The sequence below is a fragment of the Rhinolophus hipposideros genome (genome assembly GCF_964194185.1).
Source record: "Rhinolophus hipposideros genome assembly, chromosome: 6".
NCBI lineage: Eukaryota > Metazoa > Chordata > Mammalia > Chiroptera > Rhinolophidae > Rhinolophus > Rhinolophus hipposideros.
Window position 1 is genome coordinate 39,713,114 of NC_138052.1, and position 22,491 is coordinate 39,735,604.

The 22,491-nt window shown below is 33.8% G+C and overlaps 1 protein-coding gene across 1 annotated transcript in view; it reads left to right on the plus strand.

Moving 5' to 3' along the window:
- The window catches only part of PSMD14 (proteasome 26S subunit, non-ATPase 14), an 82,991-nt gene that overhangs the window by 48,019 nt on the left and 12,481 nt on the right, over positions 1–22,491 (plus strand). The window contains exons 8-10 of the mRNA XM_081051785.1: positions 10,721–10,828; positions 17,911–17,985; positions 20,858–20,983. Of these exons, the coding sequence (XP_080907911.1) occupies positions 10,721–10,828; positions 17,911–17,985; positions 20,858–20,983 (309 nt within the window). The remainder of the gene's footprint in view (positions 1–10,720; positions 10,829–17,910; positions 17,986–20,857; positions 20,984–22,491) is intronic.

A 22,491-nucleotide genomic window follows, 5' to 3' on the forward strand; every position in this document is an offset into this window, starting at 1 on the left:
TATATTTTATAATTCTATGAATGTTTAAAATGTTATAGGTGAAAATCAATGATAATAAAATTCATAATTTAAATGGAGAGTAAGCTCATAGAAATTACCAGTGAGCTCTGCTCCAAGCTTATCAGTGAAGTAGTTTTTATGATTCTGTTTTAGTTTATTTGTAAAATACACATATTCAAATATTTTAAACTTCAGTTCACAAGTGGCACAGTGACACCCTCTTCTTAATGTTTTGTTATCTTGTATATTCAGCCTACAACTTGGACTTGATCCAGCAGAGAAGTTAATTGAGAAATTAATTCAACTTGTAATATGACTATACTTCTTTAGGGCAAAAAGAATGATCACTGTGTGCAAAGTCATAAAACTAGCATAAAGCTATTACTGCTTTTGAGAACTTACTTTCTTGTCAGAATTTCTGTCAATAAAATGTTTAAATGTTACCTGCTAACTCCTATCAATCTGTGTGTCTGTTCTCTATTTTGAAAACATAAAAAATAAACAACACTAATAACCCTTTCGTCCAAATAAATATTAACATTGGCTGGGTTGTCTTGAAAATGTTTTATTTAATCTGATCAGAAATACTCAATGGATTTTTAAAACGTGATGTTTATCTAGTTGCAGATCAACTCATCAGTAGGTACACCTGATGTGCTGTGCGCTAACGATTCTGGGATATAAAATAAAGGAAAAATGGTCTTTGTCTCTTTGAGAAGATAAATCATATACACTTAGTATTACTAGTGAGCCAAATAACATTTTGCTAATTATATGATAATCATCCTACCTTGCATATTGATAGAATACAAATTATACTGATACTGCTTTTTTCCTGTAACTAAGTATGCAATTGGTTGCTAGAGATAAATCAACACTTACTCAGAACCTTATATGCCAATATGCAATAAAGTAGTGCTTGTATAGCAAACATAGTAAATGCAAATTAAATTAGAAGAAGGGAGAAATCGGTATAGGCTGCACAAAGTAGATGAGGCTGGGACAGAGCTTTGATGGGTGGACAGGACATCACTCAGAAAAGACGAGCTTGTACCTCAGGGGAAGAATATAGAAACAATATCATTCCAGGTGGTGTTTACCTCTTTGTTCATTTTTCTTTCACAGATATATTAGAATGTTAAGTAGTTCTTGCTGTTTGTTTTGTTAAAATCAGTGTTTTACAAAAAAGATGGGACCCTGAAGAATAAATACAAATAAAGGAGAAAAGAGTTAGAGAATGAATGTTATTAAGATCTTACCTTTTATTTTCCGATATCTAGAAGGTTATGTCTTTTTCAGGGTAAGGGGGCAAATATTTTATTTATCCAAGAAATTTTGTATTAGAAAGTTTTAAGTTTAAGATTTTAAACTGCTCAAATAATAGTTTTGTTTTAGCTATTTTTTTTTTTTCAATATCGTAAGGTAGAGCATAGAGTAATGAAGAACACAGGCTTCGGAATCAGATTTACATTAGAATTTTTATCTCTTTACAGCATGACCTTGAGCAAGTTACCTAATCTTGAGCTCCAGATTTCTCATCTATAACTATCTCATAGTATTCAGAGTATTATGAAGTGGTATATGTAATGATTACAGTGCACGTGCCATAATAGGAGATGTGCAATAAATGGCACTTTGTTATTCTGGGGCTTTAAGTAATGTGCTTAAAATAAATTACAACTAGCATATTTTTTAAATGATAACTCTGAACATTTTGTTGAGAACAAGTCTATAAATTAATTACTAACTTGCTCACATTACTTCAGGAAGATGAAGGTAATGACTACAAAAGAAATGAAAACTTTCCCTTATGTATTTTCTACATCCTGACTTAGGAATGCTCTCCTGATTCAGCTAATTTTTATTGAGCACTTACTATCTTCCAGCATATTTCTCTGGGGCGTGCGATGAAGAGGAAAATGAATATATGACATTAGACTTCTGTCCTTTGAAGTGATTAATATATTGTACTTAAAACGATTTTTTGTGTTTTATTCATCTGTCTGTGTTGTCTCCTTTGCAAGACTGGGGCTTCTTTTGGGGGAACATTTTTTTGGAATTTATATGATGTCTGGCAAAAGTAGTTTTCTTCATAAGTATTTGTTTATAAAATAAAATCAAGGAATGAATGTCAGTGGTTACCTATTATCAATTCTGGCTTTCAGCATGTTAGAAAAAAAACTGCAGTTAATTTTGTGAGGTTTTTAAAGTAATTTTTATGTGTTAGCAGTCTTAGAGCCATTTATTAAATACATGAAATTCATAAAGTCAGTGAGCCAGTTTGTTCATAGACATTAGCCTTGATGAATTTGAATTGTATGTAATCAGAGCTAGAGTTCAAGTTTAACATGTCATTTGTCTTCTGAAGGTAGTAAAAGATTTAGAATAGCTGTTATTCAGATTTTCTTTTGATCATTATCCCATAAAGGTCAATTAGGGCTGGATAGTCCTAATCTCAAATTGTGTACACACACACACACACACACACACACACACACACACACACACACACCTTTTCTTCATCTAGTTTTCCACATTGAAAGACGAAAATAGAAAATAGGACGCAAAAAATTCTTTTTCTACTTTTAATATTTTAATATAGCACTGTGAGCATACTCACCCAAGTCTTGGAACAAATTTAGTTACTATATTATCTTTTGTTTGCTTCCTGTTTTTCACTGTTATTATCAATTTGAAGTTTTATAACACTGTTAAATTTAATCTGAGGATATCTAAGAAAATGTTGTAGGTGCTAATGTGTTTATACTATCCCTGACAGACAAATTTAATAGTTTATAATATTTAACTGATATAATCAGAAATTGTCAGCTAGGAATGTTAAAGCAGTTTTATGTTTACAATTCTAAAAAGCATAAATCTTACATAAATTAACAGTTGTTAGTGTGGTTCTTGTAATTTAGAACTTGTACGTGAATAATATAATCTGAACTAATTTGTTGTTTGGTACTGGCTGTGCGTTTTGGGTGATACAGATGTGCTTCAATAGCTGGATTAGTTTGAATCCAGCTGTTTCTGTAAAGATACGGGGAAACCTTTAAAACTGTGTCCCATTATCTATAAGAATATTATTTATTGACTCTTTTGCTTCTTGAATGCTTTTCTTTCCCCAGTCTAATGATCCCTGGTCATTCGTTCAACAGACACTTACTGACCACTGCTGTATGCCAGGCATACACTGGACACAGAAGAGTAAGGTCTGCTCCCTGTCCTTCCTGCCAACAGATGGACACATGACTTTGTATAAGAGGCCTTTTCATAGCCCATATATATCGTTTAAGATCATATTCAAATGATTTGACATTAACCCTTGTTAATTGTGAGGCTGTTTCTGCACCTGGGACTTAGTTTTGTCAGGTTTAATATGGTATCATTGTGATTTCCCAAAGAGGGTAGAATTGATTATGGTGGTAAATTTTCTTCTAAGTCGTAGTTGCTTCTTCAGTGGTCATTCTTGGACTACAAGTAAGCTGATTAGTAGATGCCCACTGCCACTTTTTTACATTTCAGATAGCTTTATTACGTGCCGTTTTTATTCCAAATTAAACACAAGTTCGTGCTTTGTGATGGTGGTGTTTTTCAGTTCAGCATGCCATGGAGTTTTCCATGAATTCAAAACTGAGCCGTGATAAGGAAATGGGAAGTGTATGTTTTATAAAGCCCAGTGATCAGATTTTTATAGATAATGAATGTTTTATTTTTTGAAAGGAACAATAAACATGAATGGTAAAACTTTAAATAAAACAGTATCCAAAAAATGCTTTCTTGGAGCTTTTCATTTCAATAGATATTTATCCTGCATCAAATTATATGTGCCAGGTACTCTACTGGGGAATGGATATTCAATAGTGAATAAGACGTTAAACTTGCTGTCAATTAACTGAATCTAATAGAAGTTTTTTCTTGCTTTTGTGTTAGAATAACTGTTACATCAAATAGCTTGGTGATGAACAGGGCTGGCTTTGGCATGCTGTGTATGTACAATCATAATGGTATCACCTGCTGGTGTGTCATCTCACTGAATTTATTCAAGTTCTCCGAGCCTCAGTTTCCTCATCCATAAATTGAGAATATTAATACCTACTTTTAGTTGTTGAGAAATTAGACGAGATACTTTCTACACACTCATTTAATTAATAAGCCCAATAAAATACATAAAAGTGATACACGGAGAAGGAATTGACCTTTATATATTTTGTTTTACGAACATGACCTTGCCTATTGAGAGATGGCAATTTGGAGGATGTATTTGCATTTTTCTTTGAAGTGATGTTAAAGTACCAGAACTATGTAAGTCCTTTATTCCCCTCATCCACCCTCCCTACTTCCTCCCTGACATGGTCAAGCCCCAGCTTTTAGTCTCTAGATCCTTTTATTCCTTTACGCGGAGCTGTTGATAAGCATAGCAGTTGTATTGCTTTAGTTTGTCTACTAGAAAGGAATCTGAAATCACTTATTCATTTTATGTAGGGTGACTGAGTAGCCACCAGACAGAATTGTATTCAGACCAGTGACCCAGAGATGACAGGCTCTTTCGTAGCTCATTAACAGTCCCCTGAGAAGCTCAGTTTTTAAGTTTACTATTTGTCACACACAAGTCTAGAAATACCTATCTTGCGGGAGTATCAAGATTCTAGGCATTTGTCATTTTAAAAAAGATAATACTCAGTATAACTGTATGTTTTTTAACATTATTTTAATTAGGGATTTTCCTAAGGAAATATGTCTTTAAATGTCCTTCCCTAATTTCCTTTGATGTTTTCATATGCCAAGTGTTTGTGGATGCCAAAGTTACAATTCTGGTTTAATTTTTAGGGTAGCTTTTTTCTAACTTTAACAGTATATTACAGTAGCAGTACTCTGCTTTGTTTACTTTGTCAGTTTAGGGGCTCTAAGAAGCAGATGTCAAAATGGAGTTAGATATGCAAGAGATTTATAGGGGAAACACCTGTGATGAATAAAGGGGAGACCCTTCAGACATCAGTACAGGTCTGATCCTGTGGACGGAGAAAGGAAGGCAGGATTGGGTGGGAAATGCTTCAGACACGTTTTTAACAAAGTTTCAGCCAGGCTGATAGAGGTCCTTGAGACAGTTTCCCTTGAGAGGGATTCCCTTATTCGGCAAGAATGGTGAGGCCCTAGGACCCCTACTGTGCTCAGCCCTTGCCTGAGAGCAGCCCCAGGGAAGGGTTACCTGGGGTAAAAGCCCAGCGGATCCAAGGGTACAGCATCTGGAGGCTGTGAGTCACATGTGCTCTCCACAGCAGGTTCTACTGAAAGGAGATCTTAACTGGGCAACCCATGACTGCCCCAGTTAATAACACTGAACTGTGGAGGCAGGAACACATGTAGTATTTTATTTAATCATGTCACCAACTCTGTGAGGTGTCATTCACGTGCAGATGGGACGTTGAGAGGTTAAATAACTTCCTAGATCACTTAGCTAGCAAGTGATAGAGCCAGAATTCTAACTTAGGAAGGATTCTGACAGCAGTGTGTCTCAAGCATTTAAACACCTATACCATACTGACTACATGCATACACTCAAAAATCCTGCCAAGCTTTGACTTAACTATGTTTTTTACAAAGTTTCATGAGTCTAAAAATGTTTAATTACCTTTTGCCATACTAGTTTCTAAAGATCAATTTGTTTTCATTAAGTCATATACGCTCAAAACTGGTGGCTTTACTGTTTGAATTTTGATGCATGTCTTCACTTGTCAAAAAAAATGCATTATGCCAGTTATACCACGTCCCCCCTTTTTTTCTCCCAATATATTGAAGTTGTACTACAGATCTCTAGCTACAGTAAGCAACTCTCCAAGGATGAAGAAATGAAATGTACACACACTTAGGAATTTCTTTTCCAGAGCTAAAATTGCCATTTTATAAATAATTTCCGTGTTGCAAACTTGAGACTAAGAAATCACAGCAATTCGGTGATATGCATTTGGCATGAGTCAGTTTTAGTTCTTAGTGCTTTTCATTGGAAATGGCATAAAAAAGTAAGATTTCTTTGAATTTTTTATGCTGTGGGCTTACAAGAGACATAAGATGTTCTTCTCTGGTAGATGTCTGGCAGTGCATGGCTGCAGAAGTAACAAAATGGCCACAGAGCCCAGCAGTAAGTCCCAGGTCACATGAACCCTTAATTTTTAAAGAATCGCGAAACAACCTAAGCAGTTGATAACAGGTCATTTCTAGGTGATAAAGGGTATTTGATACGGGGTGTTGCTTTTCTTTCCACACCTAGTGCTTTTATAGTCATTTAGAGACTTTATATATGCTGGTGGGTTTATATGATTTTAAATATGTAACTTAACTGGTAACTGAATTGTAACTCTTCCTTTTCGATGTTTGACATTGATTTTGAGGTCTTAAAATTTTTTTCAAGCTTTTCAAAATTTATTCTAGTTCATTTTATATGTAAACACTTCTCATAGTCATTGATTTCAACACAGGTGCAATTGGAAGTGCCAAAGGCAGCAGCTACTTTAAAAAGGGGGGGGCGCAGAATGAGAGAGTGACTATGAATTATAGTAACTTTTGCCAGGCATGCTTATGCATTTTTTTTTCAGGTATTTTTGTATTAAATTAATTTTAAGAGCTTTACTTGAAAAACAGCCTCCTTTGAATTTAAAAATTGGGAACTATATCGGGTGGTGCTTTAGAAATTTATTGACCTAGTAGTTGATATGAAAACACAAATTTAAAAATAGATAGCATATTGGATAAACTACTATACTTATGAAAGAAGCCAAAAAAAAGAAAATAGATGAAACTGAATTCAAAAATAATTACAGATTTGAGTCTTAAACCAAGTTCGTTATTAAAATGAAATGATAGGTCCTTGACCCTTGGGTATGCTTGGAATAAATATGGAACACAGTATTGTTTTTAAAACTATTTTGCTTTTATAAGCTGAGACAGATGTACAAAAAAGATGCAGTTTTTATTTTGTATTGGCAGCTTCCAAATATTTAGTATCTATTTCCAAGAGTTGCAATTAGTAAAGCAACCATGGTACTGAAATCTGCACATCCCACAAGCTAATTATATTTGCAGGGTCAGAGTGAATACATATTTTCAGAAAAATAAAGGGTTATATAAATATGTGTCTTCTACTTGGCTGTTATATCACAGTTTGTTGATCTGGAATATAATGTGTACAATTCACAAATTTGTCTGATAACAGAAAGTGGTGTGTGATTGTGTTTATTTTACTAACCAGTATATTCACAGCAATCACTTCCAAATATCTCTCCAGTAAAGATGTGTTAATTACAAAACAGACAAGGTCTTCTATTATATTAAAGCTACTAACAAGAAGACAGCAGGAATCACACATGTAAATAGCATCATCAACCCCTATTTTAGTCCTCTGTTTTGATCTGTGAGTTGCGCATAGACCAAAGGTGCTATTAAAGACTGAGTGTATGAAATAGGCAGCATTATATGAACAAAATTTATTCAACAAGAAAACAGACCTTTAACATGAATTTAACAAGCCTGAGAAATTATAAACTATCATATGCTGCAGATTCATGCAGTGATAATAAACAAAAAAGGAAAGTAAGAGGTTTCCCTAAGCTAACCAAACTGCTAATGGTTTTGTTATAAGCTGTCTACTGTTGCAGTGACCTCTGAAAAGTCTCAAGGCACTTGTACCAGAAAAAATTAAATGGTCAGGCTGGTGAATAGAGATTCAATGTGGTATGTAGGACTTCAGCATGGAAAGGGATTATAAAAGTCGAGCATCATATTCCTGAAAATCTTCATACTCTAGCTTGCAAGTTTTTGTTACTACACATTAAGGAGGTAGTTTTTGTGTAAAGTTTTTTGGTTAAATTACTATTTGGATTTATAAAGCATAAACTGAACTGGTTTAATGTATATATATTTTAAAACAAACTTTAGAAAATCACGTAGATACAAAAATTGGATTATTTCCTCTGCCCCCCACCCAATGCCTTAATTAATCCTTGGAGGTTCTTTGTTCAGCATATCGTATCTAATATTTCCATTCTTAACCATGGAGTGACCACTTTGCTGTCATTCTGTTGCATCATGCTATAAATACATAAACATGGAGAAAGTCCTTCAGTTTATACACACCTCCAAGTACTCACTAGGGCTTTTTCTTGAATCTTAGTGTAGCATAATTAACACCTTCTTTACCCATTGCTCATTAGTGCACTGGACATTAATGAGTCTATTTTGATAGTTTGCTCCAAAGGAGAAACCCACTTATTCTCACAGCACAAAAAGCAATTATAAAATTGTACAGAAATGGAAATGTAGGCTATACTGCCATATTTATATTTTTATTGCGTACTAATCTAATTTTGGTCTGCAGGTTGCTGAAAATGTTAGTTTCCTTAGGACAGTTGCTATAGTGATGGCAGCAAATTCCTTTAAACTTGGTGTAAAGTATTTTTCTATTGGCTATTATATTTTTACTCAGAAATTGTCAATCTAAGCATGTCATTTATTAGTTGAATAGTACATTAAATTCTTGAATTTTTCTCTTTTTTAATAGAGCTTAAAATTTTTTATTTCAGATATTTTTAACTGATCATGATATCTACTAATCTGGTATTTTCATTTCCTTTTTGTGAAGTTTCACACCTACTTACAATAATCCAGAGAAATATTTCAGAGATTTTTTGCATGTAAAGTAGCTAGTTGTCTGCTGTTTTAGTTTGACATCATTCAGTATAAAAAAGTATATAGGTATTTTGTTGTGATGTATAATGGAATTTTCATAGTTTTATAGAGTGGTCTTTTTTCTACAGATGATTTTACTGAAATCTTAAAATGGAATCAAAGTATTCTAAGAACAATTGGACCAAAATGATGCTTTGCTCTTAAGTACTTACCACTAATAATAAGGGTGACATTCTTAATTCTGTCTTTAAATTGTACACTTATCTTTCAAAATGGTCACAGTTTTTGGCCTACATTTTAGTTTTACTTTATGTGTGCTTCTTAGTAGAAAATTTTACTTCTATATATTTTTTAACAACTCTTTTAAAGTGTTTATTATATCTGATTAAAGCGTGTTTGATATTAGTACTTATTGCTTTATGGGAAACATAATTAGAATTTTTTTAAAATATAAGCAAGAGGTATCAACCTTGGCCATAGTTATTTAAATATAAATGTGAAAGATAAGTCTGGATTACAGTTACTGTAGGAAAAGAAAAAAGTTTTCACAAACTATTAAGTCATGTGTATTCTGGGGATACTTGGTTTTATTTTGAGGCAAGAGAAATCTTTGGGGATATTCAAACTGATAGAAATAAAAGCATAAATCAAAGTTGTTGGGGTTTTTTTTGTTTATTTGTTTGCGTGTTTTGTGGGTTTTTTTGGCCTACCAGAGTGGACAGAGGCCCTAGATTGATTCACTTGTTGTAATGCTTTGGGTATAAGTTTGTATTCTTTGGTAATATGGACCCTTTGTGGCAGCCTTTTCAAAAGGGTGGTGTTTTCTTTAAATCTTGTTCTTTAGCATACAGCATGTAGTTAACACTTATTACAAACAGATTTTTCAGAGTTGATTAGATTTCATTTGGCTTAACTTGAAAATAAATTTTATTTTAATCTCTTTGTATCCTCAAACAGTTACACAAATGAGAACCAGTCTAGTTAGCAGTAGCTTTTAAAACATTGATAAATCTCAGTTAACACTATTGATGGCAAACTTAGAAATACTATGTTATCCTGCTTTAAGATTTTTTTATGTGACAAATGTATTGAGTTTTTTCTCTAGGTTATTGATTTCAATTCCCTGAAAGAGGCATCTATCTTAAAGTCCCAGTGCTTTACTTAAAACTTCACAACATTTAAAAGCTTTAATGAGTTCTTTCAAATCCATGATAATGAACAGAAGAAAGCAATAGGATAGTATGTCATTCTTGTTAAATCTCTTACTGTATGAGCTAACAGATGATACTGTATCATGTAAGAATCTGAAATCTTTCTGTACAGAAATATTGAATACACTTAGCACAAAAAGGATACTTATTGTTCTTTCTTTACTGTGTACTTAAGGCCTTATCATTCTATACCATGTTCCTGGCTTAAAGCACACACGACCTTGGTTTTCTTCTATTGTGCTTCCTATTCTTGACAGTGGCTTGGACATTTAAGGCCATCAGACAAGGTATAAAGTCTTTTATAGTCACAAGAAGTAAAAGGTATCTGACTAGAAAAGAATACGTGGAGCAAATGCCTTGCTGGTTGTAATTTTGTTGTCATTTCAAGTAGTGTGGTGGTATAATTGATGTGACAGGGCTGGGCTTTAGATGTGGTCCCTTAGCTTGTGCTCACTTTCAGTTTTAGTTTCTTTGTCATTCATTTTGATTAGGTAAAATTTAGGTGACAAACATATGTACACCAGTGAAGGCTGTTTGGTGTAAGTGTCATAATGACGTATTTCAATAATAAAGATGCAAAGTTAATATTTTCCTTTACTGCTTCATGAAAATTGCAATAATTGGTGTCACCTTACATTACAAGATTGAGGGTGGTGTGCTGATGGCACAGTCAGCAGGAGGTTCTTTTTTATTAATATTATAATTAAATGATTTTCTGGAACTAGGCCAGAAACAGATGCAAGTTGATCATGCCTTGTCCAGTGTTACTTGGCATCATCACTTGCTTTTTAAAAAAGAATTGACCTGACACCTTGTTTTTACAGGTTGTTATTGATGCCTTCAGATTGATCAATGCTAATATGATGGTCCTAGGACATGAACCAAGACAAACAACCTCAAATCTGGGTCACTTAAACAAGCCATCTATCCAGGTAATGCCTATATTTGATAATGTGTTTAAAACTCTGTTTTTCATTTTAAAAACTGTTATAAATGTCCATTCTAAGATTTAACATTTAGCGTTTTAATTTTGTTTACAAGTAATTTTTCTTGTGCTTTTAAAGATGATCATGGAAGTATTGTTGCAAACGTTAGATTTGCTCACATGTTAGTCAGTTTTTAGTGGAGTCTTTAAACTCTCCTAACAGTTTGAGGACATCCTTTTTGGGGAACTAGTAGAGCCTTCATAGTGAGATAGCCTTATGGCTTTGTATCGCTAGCATTGTATAATAGTAAAGGACCAATAAGGGTTTCAGGTGGAGTGCATTAGGGCTCTGTGATTCTTGATTGGTTAGTACATATTTCTCATAACAGCAAATAATGGGAAAATTGATGTAAACTTTATGAGATCCCCAGAAACAGTTCTAAATAGTACTTAAAACATTTCCTATCTTTTTGTTGAATCCCCACCTACAAAACACATCTATATATTACCTTTGATTAGAGTTTATATCTTGTTCGAAGTGATGTCTACCACCATTGTTACGGTTATTCAGACACTTAATATCCTCCTGAGTGATTAATGTTTTCTTTGTATCATTCACATGCCACATTGTTTTAACACAAATCTTTATTGTCTGCAGAAATTATTTTAAATGTGTTTTTAAATGCACCACAACTTGTGCCTACATAGTTAATTGCTTCTCTGAAGATTAATTAAAAGGACAAAAATACCATGTTTGGTTACATAAAACACATAGGACAAAGACTATAGTAGCTATTGCTGCTCCCCTTCTGAATCCTTGCTCTGTCATACATTGTCTCTGGGGACTTGTGGTTTTGACAGTTAACCACAGTTAAGCCTTGGTTACACTTTGATTACTTTATACTTTTAGACATGTACTTTCGTAGCAGTCACTCGTCTGAAATCTTCATCAGCGTGAAATGTTTTGTTTCAAAGGATTTGAGGTGTGTTCCTTTTGAAAACAAAAAATGTATAAGTCAGGGAAAACTGCAGAATATAATGAGTATGAAATAAGCTACCAGTGTTTATGATTGGGTGCAGACAAGCCCATGCTTGCATGTTCCAAGAGAATATATTATTGGACCTGTTTAGGCTGTGACAATGAGCTTTCTTATAAACCCCCATAGCATCATACTACTTCATTATTTTTTTGCAAAAGGTTAAGTAGCTTCTCACAATCCAAGACCATTGTGATTATTCTGGTATGTTTCTGCCAGAAGTTTTTACTAATTGCAAGTCAACAGCCACCTGTTGCAGATTTCAGCTTTTAAATTTAAACACTGCTTTTTAACCTTAAGAACTGAGTATAATCAGTATTAAAAATTTGTTGTTTTCCTACACTAGTCCACTTTGTATTTTTTGGTCCTACCTTATAGACTGTAATTTAAGATGGACCTTATAAAGCAGGTTCCAAACCCAAGTTAAAAGGACCTGTGTATATAGTATATAATAGCTACAGCATCATTGTTTTTCCTTATTTTAGTTTGTTTTGCCTTCCAATTAAAGTCTGTAAATATATTTATTTCACAGTTTATATAGCGCCCATCAGAATGACATCTATCTGGGTGCTTTACAGTATTAAGACGATCTCAATACTAAAACACTCAAATGGGATCAAGCCAAAAAGTGACAGAACAAAGCTACACCTTAAAGCAGTTTCTTAATTTTCTAAGACAAGCTACAAAGAAAGCAACCCAGAAGAACCCGAAGTGAATGGTAATATCCATAATAGAATTTTAATATATGTTAGCAGAATTTTTAACTCGGGCATCAAAAGCCATTCAAAAAGGCCATGACTTTTATTTTCAAGGAAAACTAGTTCCTGTTGAGATGAGTGTTGCTCCTAAACCAACTTTCCTATAGTGGGGATAGAAACCTAACAGCAACCATCAGCACTCATGCTGGTGGTTACTATGCATTTCTAATGCTGATTTTTTTTTAAACTATTATTCTTAAAGTAGTGGTAAAAAAAAAATTATGATTCTGTTGGAGACTACTATTGAATAATTTGAGGAAAGTTCCAAATATGTTAAGTAAGAAAAATATTATAAAATAAGGTAAACAAGTTCTACTCTTTGCAAACATGTATTTTATAAACTGTGCCTATATAGTTACACCATGATGTTAGTATTGATTTCCTCTGAGTGGTAGGATTATGGAATCTTTTTCTTGTTGTTTTTTTTTTCTCCAAATATTTCTTAAACTTTCTACAGTGAAACATATATTACTTTTAGAAAAGTGTTATTTTTAAAGCACTAATAATAATGTTGGAAGTATCTACCACAAGACAAAGCTAATAGACCAAGTTTATATTAACTCTCGTGTTTTAAATAAGAGAAGTCATTAATAATCCTGGTAGAGAGGTGGAAGTATAATGTACTACAGACTTTTATATTAACATATGAGATTTGTATTATATAGTACTTGGAACATTTGACTATTATTGTCAACTTTATAGAATTGAGAGTTAACAAATGATTATTTTAATAACTCAACACTTTAAGCTATTGCACTAAAAACTTCAGTGACATTTCAGATCCCTAAGAGCCACAGTTTACGTGAAGACTGGTTGTCAACCACATGGAAATTTAGTAAATATTGGTGCATATATGCATTGTGCTAGGGCTATGAGCCTCTAAGTATAGTCCTGAGAATAATTGCATTGTCTAATAGAGTTGAGTTAAGCTACTTGAAAAACATTGCTTTCAGTAGTTGTTAAACGGTTATAAAACAGTTGCACTGGAAGGAACGATTATAGTCATTTTCTAGGTGAAGAAACTGAGGGCCAGAAAGTTTGTGACTTGCCCGGGCTATCCAGTGAGTTAATATAGGAACTGATATTTATAACTAGGGTTCCTCATTCTTTTATACTATATTTGGAAATTTAATTAATTAATTTTGGCATAGATAATATGTGTATGCAGTTCAAAATTCAAAAGGCACTAAAAAGTATTTAGCAAAAACTCTTTTTTCTATGTTTGCCTTCTGCAACTGCGTTCTCCACTCTAGAGGGAAGGACAAAACACATTTTGTTTCAGATCTAAATAAACATGCCTTGCTTTTTTAAGAGTGTGAAACTTTTTTAACCTATCAAGAACCTGTAAATATGTTATATAGTTCATAAACTGTGTGTTTTATAATATGCTTGCTTTCCCAGAGCAGTGACGGTATGGAGGTATAATTTCTCACCTCTTCTCCATAGTGGACAATGTCTCCATGGACAATTGCAATAAAGTATGATTAGGGTGGGTTTTAGTTGCTTTTACTTATCTGACATAGTCATTATGTAGGAAGCCATTTAAGCAGAGGGTCTTATTTTAGGAACTGTTGTGAGCAGTCTCTCTACATAAAATAGAGTTCTTCACAATTCTACCCAACCTGGTAGCTGACCGCCTCTCATAAACTGCCTATATTTTTATTCCGTAGTTTCTACCATCTTTGCACATACATCACTGAAATTCCAAGTTTATTACTTTTCCTTATTATTATTTATACTCTAGTGGTTTAGTCAAAATTATTCATTGGGATCAGTTACCTATTCTCCTGCAGACATTTCTAGTGCCTAAGTTTAATAATTCACATGAATAAATGAATATGAAATATAAATAATTCAAATGGTGATTGTTTTTGAACTTTATTTCACTATGATGATTATTTGTGTACTTGTTTTGAGTTTGTCATACCAACTAAATTATAAAGCTCTATTCCGAAGATTAACTAAAGAAGCATAGAAATAACCTGCAAGTTATTCAGCAAGATTTCAAAACTTCCCTTTGTCTAGTTCCTCCTCCAAACCATTCTTCATCTAGAATAGATAGCATCTTAGACTGATACTGAGTACTCACCCTAGTGGAACTTGCTTCTTTGAAAGGGTGGCAGGTTTAGAGCAAAGAAAACAAGGGTCAGGATATCCAAGAACCAAATAAGCTAAGTGCTTTTGGTAAGTCCAGAATATATTATCCTAGAAACAATGCTGTAAAAGTTGGTTATCTTCCTAGGCCAGCCACTGAAAGCTTATTTAACCCGTAATATGTACTACCGTGTTTCCCCGAAAATAAGACCTAGCCAGACAGTCAGCTCTAATGAATCTTTTGGAGCAAAAATTAATATAAAACCCAGTCTTATATCAGACCCGGCATTTTACGTTATGTTATGTTATGTTTTTTGTTTTTTTTAATTTATTGGGGTGACAATTGTTAGTGAAATTACATAGATTTCAGGTATACAATTCTGTATTACATCATCTATAAATCCCATTGTGTGTTCACCACCAAGAGTCAGTTCTCCTTCCATCACCATATATTATGCTATGTTATGTTAAAAACCCGGTATTGTATTATATTATGTTATATAAGACCTGGTCTTATATTAATTTTTGCTCCAAAAGCCACATTAGAGCTGATGGTCCGGCTAGGTCTTATTTTCAGGGAAACACTGTATAACATGGAACCATGCTTTATAACACTGCGCCTGTGAGAAACTGTTGCAGATTTCAAATGGCTGATTAATGAGTGAGCTTCTGGAAAATACCCTATTTTAAGGAAGAATTGCCTAATTTTTCCAAGGTCCATCATAAGTGCAAGTTAAAAAGTTAAGTATTGATGTTTTAAGACATTTCCTGGCTATATAACTTTCTTCTTTATCTGCCTGACATACTGTGGCATTCGCTAGTATATTGTGTTCAATTTACAATTTGATCCTTTCAAAGGGTTAGTCTCCCTCTTGGTAAAACTAATCTTATATTTGGCGTATGCTGCCACAACTTGTAATTCAGTGTCGCCTTGATTGGTTAATTTGACCCAATTTATTCATTGAACTAAAAGAAGCTGTGGTTTTGGGCTCATGTAGAAAGAGACCTGCACATGGCCAATTTACTTACGCTTTATGATAAATGCACTGGGGGTACACAGCAGGTGAGTAAGTGAAAGTAGAAAGAAAGTAGAAGACTGCTTGAGGACAGCATTGCATTTAAACTTGTAATGTTTTGTTATTATACCTGCTAATCTTTCATGCTGCCTGTGTTAGTTTTGTTACTTTTATCTATTTTCAGTGTAATTGAAAATAGAGTAGGTAGTGTCTTCAAATACCAAACTATGTTTTTCAGCAGTATAGTTAATCTCCAAAATGTGGACCTATCTGTGGGCCCATGGGCTGACTTCTGTTTTAATTGGCCATAGCTATTATTAACTATATGGCCACTGTGTATAATTTTGTAGTTAGGGTATTGCACAAAGGCACTTGGATGAAGAGGCAGTTGGCACCTGAAATCTAGTTTAAACTCTACTCTCAAGCTAGGCTGTGTCTGCCTGGAGGACTGGGCACCTTTTTCTAATTCTTCCACCAGAGGATGCACTTCCTGATTTGCATAAAGGTGAGTATGGATTAAGGGAGGCTCTGATTAGTTCCACTTTTTGATCTATACAGTACAGCATTTCTGTGCACTGAAATTTAATTCATTGCTCCTGATGATTATTGAAGTGCCTAAGGATTCAATAGATACTCTTAGGACTTTTATTTTTCTATATCAACTATTTTGTTATAGCAGAAGTTAGGAATATAAGAATGGATTGTTACAGTGCCTGTCTAAAATGTTTTAGTACTTGGTGGGGTGATTTTTGCTAGCAAAGCTTAAAAATAAGACTGTTTTATTTTCATCTTGATCCTCAAAATACAGACTTAATCCAAGAATTTCCTAAGATATAGCATAGTATGTATGGTAGAAAAAACATGGGCTTTGCATTCGGAAAGACTTGGATTCAAATCCCAGCTTTGCCTTTTACTTACGATAAAATTGGGACAAATTAAGGTGTGTGTCTTATTTTCCTCATTTGTCAAAATACAAAGGGAACCAGCCTACCTTACTGGGTTGTTGTGAAGATTAGAAGACAATGTATAAAGCAGATGCTAGGTGCTTATTAAATGGTTCCTTTCCACCCCTCCTTCTACCTCAATACCTTGACACCTACACTGTAAAAATCCAATAATTGGAGTGTGATGATTGTTTTGGTTAGCTTTATCTTTAGTTTCCTGAGAGTTAACCCCAAAGCCCTCTTTGTTTTTATTGTTGAAAATATGTCCAAGGTGTATTTCTGTACTTCTATGTCTTACTAGGCTGACAGAGGGTCCCCCAGGATACCATTCTGAACCGCTTTGAAACTTCTTTTGTGAGAGTTAGATATTTGAGCAGTTGTGAATGGATTCGAGCCCCTGCAGGGTTATTGTTTCTTTATAAAGCCATGCCACTAGCTTAAATTTTATTATAATTTGTTTGTCTTGGAGATCAAGTGCAGTGGGAAAAATATCTGGTTAGTGAGATTGTCTTGTCACTGGATTAGAGCATGAGCTAAACAGACCCAATAAAGAACAAGCTCCACTTTGTTAATTTGGAGATGTGCAGACACAATTATTTGAATCCGTTAGAACTGAATTAATAAAAAGGGAAATCTCAGATTAATGTTGTGAGTGAAAAAATGTGTCTTATTATGACTTAGACTTTTTCTTTGAAATAACAAAGCATTCCCTAGACATCACAAAATTAGACTTGAATTATGTATTATTTATAAATTATAAACAAATTATTTAATTATTATGTAAATTATATAAAAATTATATAAAATAAATTATTAATAATTTATAATTTGGATGATGATGAAGTCAAACCCTGTATCTAGCTGAGCAGAGCTACTGAAACTGTTGAATTTGTGCTGTTCTATATCATCCTTTGAAGAATGTGTGACTTATACCTGTAAAACTCTTAAACTTGTAGCTAAGGAAAAAATAATCTTTATTTAAGATAAAAAGCCTTTTTTAGAAGATGATAAAAGTATTGTCTACAGGATATGTCAACAATTTCAGACAATTGTATTTATTTTAATAAATGGAAAATACTAATTTGTCCTTTTTCAAATCATTTGTCTTTGTAGGCATTAATTCATGGACTAAACCGACATTATTACTCCATTACCATTAACTATCTGAAAAATGAACTGGAACTATTTTAATAGATGGAAAATATTAATTTGTCCTTTTTCAAATCATTTGTCTTTGTAGGCATTAATTCATGGACTAAACAGACATTATTACTCCATTACTATTAACTATCGGAAAAATGAACTGGAACAGAAGGTAAGTTTAAATTTTTATCTTAGAGGAGGAAAAGATCGTTTTCAGACCATTTAAACTATTACCTGGTGTATTTGAATTTGAATTCATTGATGTGCTCCAAATACTTTTTTATTCCTGGTGAATTGCAGTATAAATAAAAGAGTGTTTTATTGGACATATTTAAAGACATTTTACCTTATTGGTAGGTGCTAAAGAAGGAAAGAAAGTAGGAAACAAACATTCCAGTTTGGTTTTTTGATAAATTAAAAAAATCTTTATCCTAGTTCTGTGATTTTTTCTGATTAATTTATCTTGTCCAATAAAATGACCTTTTGTAACCAAATTATTAAATTATTGATAGCCAGTAAGTTTGTTTCCTATCTGCACTCTCAAGTCCAAACATGATAAGTAATCAGTAGTAAAGAAGACCTTTCTTCTAGTTGAAACTATTCCCCCCACAAAGGTACCTTAGAAGGGTATTCTAGCACATATGGTGAGTGCGAAGGGGAGCAAGTTGGGCTGTCATACTATCCCCTTTCAACCAGATTGCCTCATTTCTTAATCTCATTTATATATTGTGGGGAGGATGTGCTGTATAAGATTTTCTTTGAAAGAAGAATTCTATGTTTGCTTGTTTGTTTGTTTTTTGTTTGATTAACCACTTTTTAAAAAAGTCAAACCACCAATAAACTCACCTGAAGGTCTTAGGTGCTTGAGCATGGTCGTGAAGGGCTCCGGGGACTAGTTCTTCCTTGGCCTGAGGGGAGACACAGAGTCAAAGCTCTATTCCAACTGCTTGCTCATGTCCCAAAGTTTGTATCTGCTCTGGTTGATTTAGTTGACAGCTTGAAGTCTGTTTTCATCACTTCTTTTTAAATTTACATAAAATAGGTACCGGTTGTGAAAAGGGGCACCACTGAAATACAAACTGAAAAACATCATTCATATAGATAAATATTTTATCAGTCTGATACCTTACATCCAACTATTTGGAAATATCCAGCTAATTACATCAACATTTCCCCCCCTTTTTTGGTACCCCATTAAACTTAGCTACCATCCTTGGCATAAAAAATACACAAAATACTTACATAAATTAATTAACGTTTGTGTTTTAGTAGCTCAGTTCAGGTGGTTTCTCTTTACCAAAAACCTTCCCTTTACTCTTATCCCATCAACCTGTTGTGGGAAGTTACCTGATTAACCTCAAGCTTTAACCCAAGAGTCCCAGTGGATTCCTAATCCAGGCATGGTCATCCTGCTGCTCTGTGGGAACTTCCTGTGCTTTGGAAGTGGTAGGAAAATCCAGTTCTCAACAGTTAATTATAGGTAGCTTGCTTTATAGCACAAGTAGTTACAGTTGCATCGAAATTTCCTAAGGATTTATTTTCTAAAATACTGTCAGTGGCGAAGATGGGAAATAATCAAAGAAATAGAAGCTACTTGTGCAGGATTTTTCAATTTTTTTTTCTTTTTCTTTTTTTGCAAACGACTGTGCTCCATGGACCCTAGGAATAGCATGGGGGAATTTGGAGCTTTTGTGTCCTGAAAAATCTCATAGGTAGTTTTTGACATCCAGCCTAAGAAAAACTTTGTACCGTCAATAGTTGCAAACCTCTGAACAAGTACTATTTCTAAGCTAAACTCAGACATTTCCAACTATATCTTCAGACCCTCGTGGCTCAGAGATCTCACTTAAAGTATACTGGTTCTAATGGTAAGACAGCAACAATCATTCTGTAGCCACCATTTTTTTCCACGCTGCATAATTGTATCAATCATGTTAAAAAAAAAAAAAAAACTCTTATTCAATGACAATCTGCAACTTTAGACTCTAAATTTGAAAATTTGTGAACTACCAGGAATGTATTTGTGAACTACTCAGAACTAGGAATCTGATTTGCAAAACAATGAACTAAGATGTTAGTTTCATGATCACCAGTGGGGTCTGATCCCAATTTACTGATGTGATTGTAAACTGGATGAACTTGTGATTTCCTTCCCAGTTTCATAACTCTTCCTTCTGACAATAAAGAAGTTTTAATTTCTAAAATTACGGATGGAATATTAGAATTTGGAAGAAATTTAGAGATTATTTAATACAAGCCTTCAGTTCATTTAAACTGAGGCTCAGAAAGATTGACACAAAGTCATTCAGTAAATGGGACATTTACCTTTTTATCTTGGCACTTGAAAGCTGAGCTATATGAACTGTTAGAGATCTTGTGTGTAGCATAGTAGTTTCATTCAACAGGTATTTCATTCAACATTAGTTACTGTTCTAGAATCTAGACCCTCATGATCTTGATAAGGAAGATAGTCAACGGTATTGTAACAGTTACATAAGATGTCACAGGGGTAGTAACTTGGGGGACAGGGGAGTTATCACTTTGTGAGGGATGTAAATATCTATTATGTTGCTTTGTACACCGGAAACTAATAAAAAAGAAAAAAAAAGAAACAGGGCAAAGTCCTTGCCCTGTTAATTTCTCTTCAGTGAGAGAAATGCAATAAACACAAAACTTTTCAGGTGTTGATGGTATTATAAAACTAATAAAACAGGGTAAGGGAAGAAAGATGTTTAAGATAGTGTTAGGTGACTTTTTAATATAGCATGACAAGTGAAGGTATCTATTTCTAAGGAAGTGAGGAAGATAAACCATGCAAAGGTGGGGAAAATAACCCTCGAGGCAGGACAGCATACATGAAGACCATGGGTTTGGAATACTACTTGGCTTATATTGATATAAACTTAGAATTCTTACTAGAGTTTAACTTAAAATGAAATTTAAATTTATTAATTCCAAAAGTTTTTTTTGAAGTTATTTCTCAAGACAAGTGAAGGAAATACTCTCACTACCAGAAAATAATTACTTTTTGTTTATTTTTTTAGATGTTGTTAAATTTGCATAAGAAGAGTTGGATGGAAGGTTTGACCCTTGAGGACTACAGTGAACACTGTAAACACAATGAATCAGTGGTCAAAGAGATGTTGGAATTAGCCAAGAATTACAATAAGGTAAGAGTTACTTCCAACATTTATTTCTTACAGTCTTTGGAATATGTTTGATTAGGTGCCAAGCATTATGGAAATAGAAATAGCTAAAAGCAGAGTCGCCCGTTTTGTAGATTAGATAATAAATAGTTTAGGGTCTGCAGGCCATCCAGTCTGTCACACTGCTTAGTTCTGTGTAAAAGTAGCCACAGCCAGTACGTAAAGGAATGGGTGAGGCTATGTCCCTAGTAAAACTTTATACACCAAAACAGGCAGCTGGTGAGATTTGGCCCATGGTTAGTTTGCTGACTCCTGTTGGAGACCAATTAAAATCGTTGTACATTTGAAATCCCTTCATTATTCAGAGGACTTTTTCTTGGAAGGGAAGGGGAACAAGGAGATGTTAGACAACAGCAGCAGCATTTGATGCTTGCTAAATAAAATTTATTTTGTGAATTTTTCTGTTTTTTTATTTAATAAGTATTTATGAAAACGTACTGTGTGCCAGGCACTGGGGATATGGTAAGAAGCAAGACCTGTCCTCACAGAACTTATTTTCTGGTAGGGGAAACAGAAAGTAAATAAACGTAATACATTGTGATTAGTACCATGAAGAAAATAAACAGGATGATGTAAAAAAGAGTAACCGGGTGAGACTGCTTTATATGAAGATGTCAAAGTTATATTTTGCAGAATCTCCTGAAAATGTTTATTGTGTGCTAAATATATGTGGCCATAATAATGTTTTGTTCACAGTTTTATGTTCTTTTCACAATTTTGAAATTAAGAAAATACTTGAGTTACGACTAAAATGTATCTTTTGTGTTGTATTAGTTTCCTAGGGCTGCCATAACTACCATAAACTGGGTGTCTTAAAACAACAAATGTATTCCCTCATAATTCTGGAGGCTGGAAGTACAAGGTATTGTCAGGGCCATGTTCCCTTGGAAGCCTCTATGGAAGGATCCTTCTGTCTTTTTCAGTTTCTGTTAGTCCCAGGTTTTCTTTTGCTGGTGGCAGCATAACTTCAATCTCTAACCAGGCTTAGGATTCACCATACCTTTGGAAGAACGTGATTCAACCCCTAACATGTATTTTCAACTTTTTGACCAAAACCACATAGAGATTTTTACATTTTGACGCAGTACATGCAAAAGTATATGTGCATATATAATTGCAACAAAAGTTTTATGAAACAGTATTTACCCTTATTACAAGTGATACATACTACGTTCTTTTTCATTTGACTCAATTTCATTCTGTCTCAACTATATACATAAGTATTATTCACAAATATATATGTATATATATGATTTATAACCCTTAATGGGTTGAAAATCTAGAATTTGTAAAATGTATACATTATACAACTGTATGTTTAATGAATCTCTTCTGTACAAGTTGCAGTGGAAAACAGGGATCCTTCCTTCACTGATAGGAAAATGGGGGCAGTAAGAAAATTTGATAAAACAACCAGAGTACTAGGCCAAAATTGGTGTGTTCCATAATACCTTAGTACCCTGTTTCCCCGA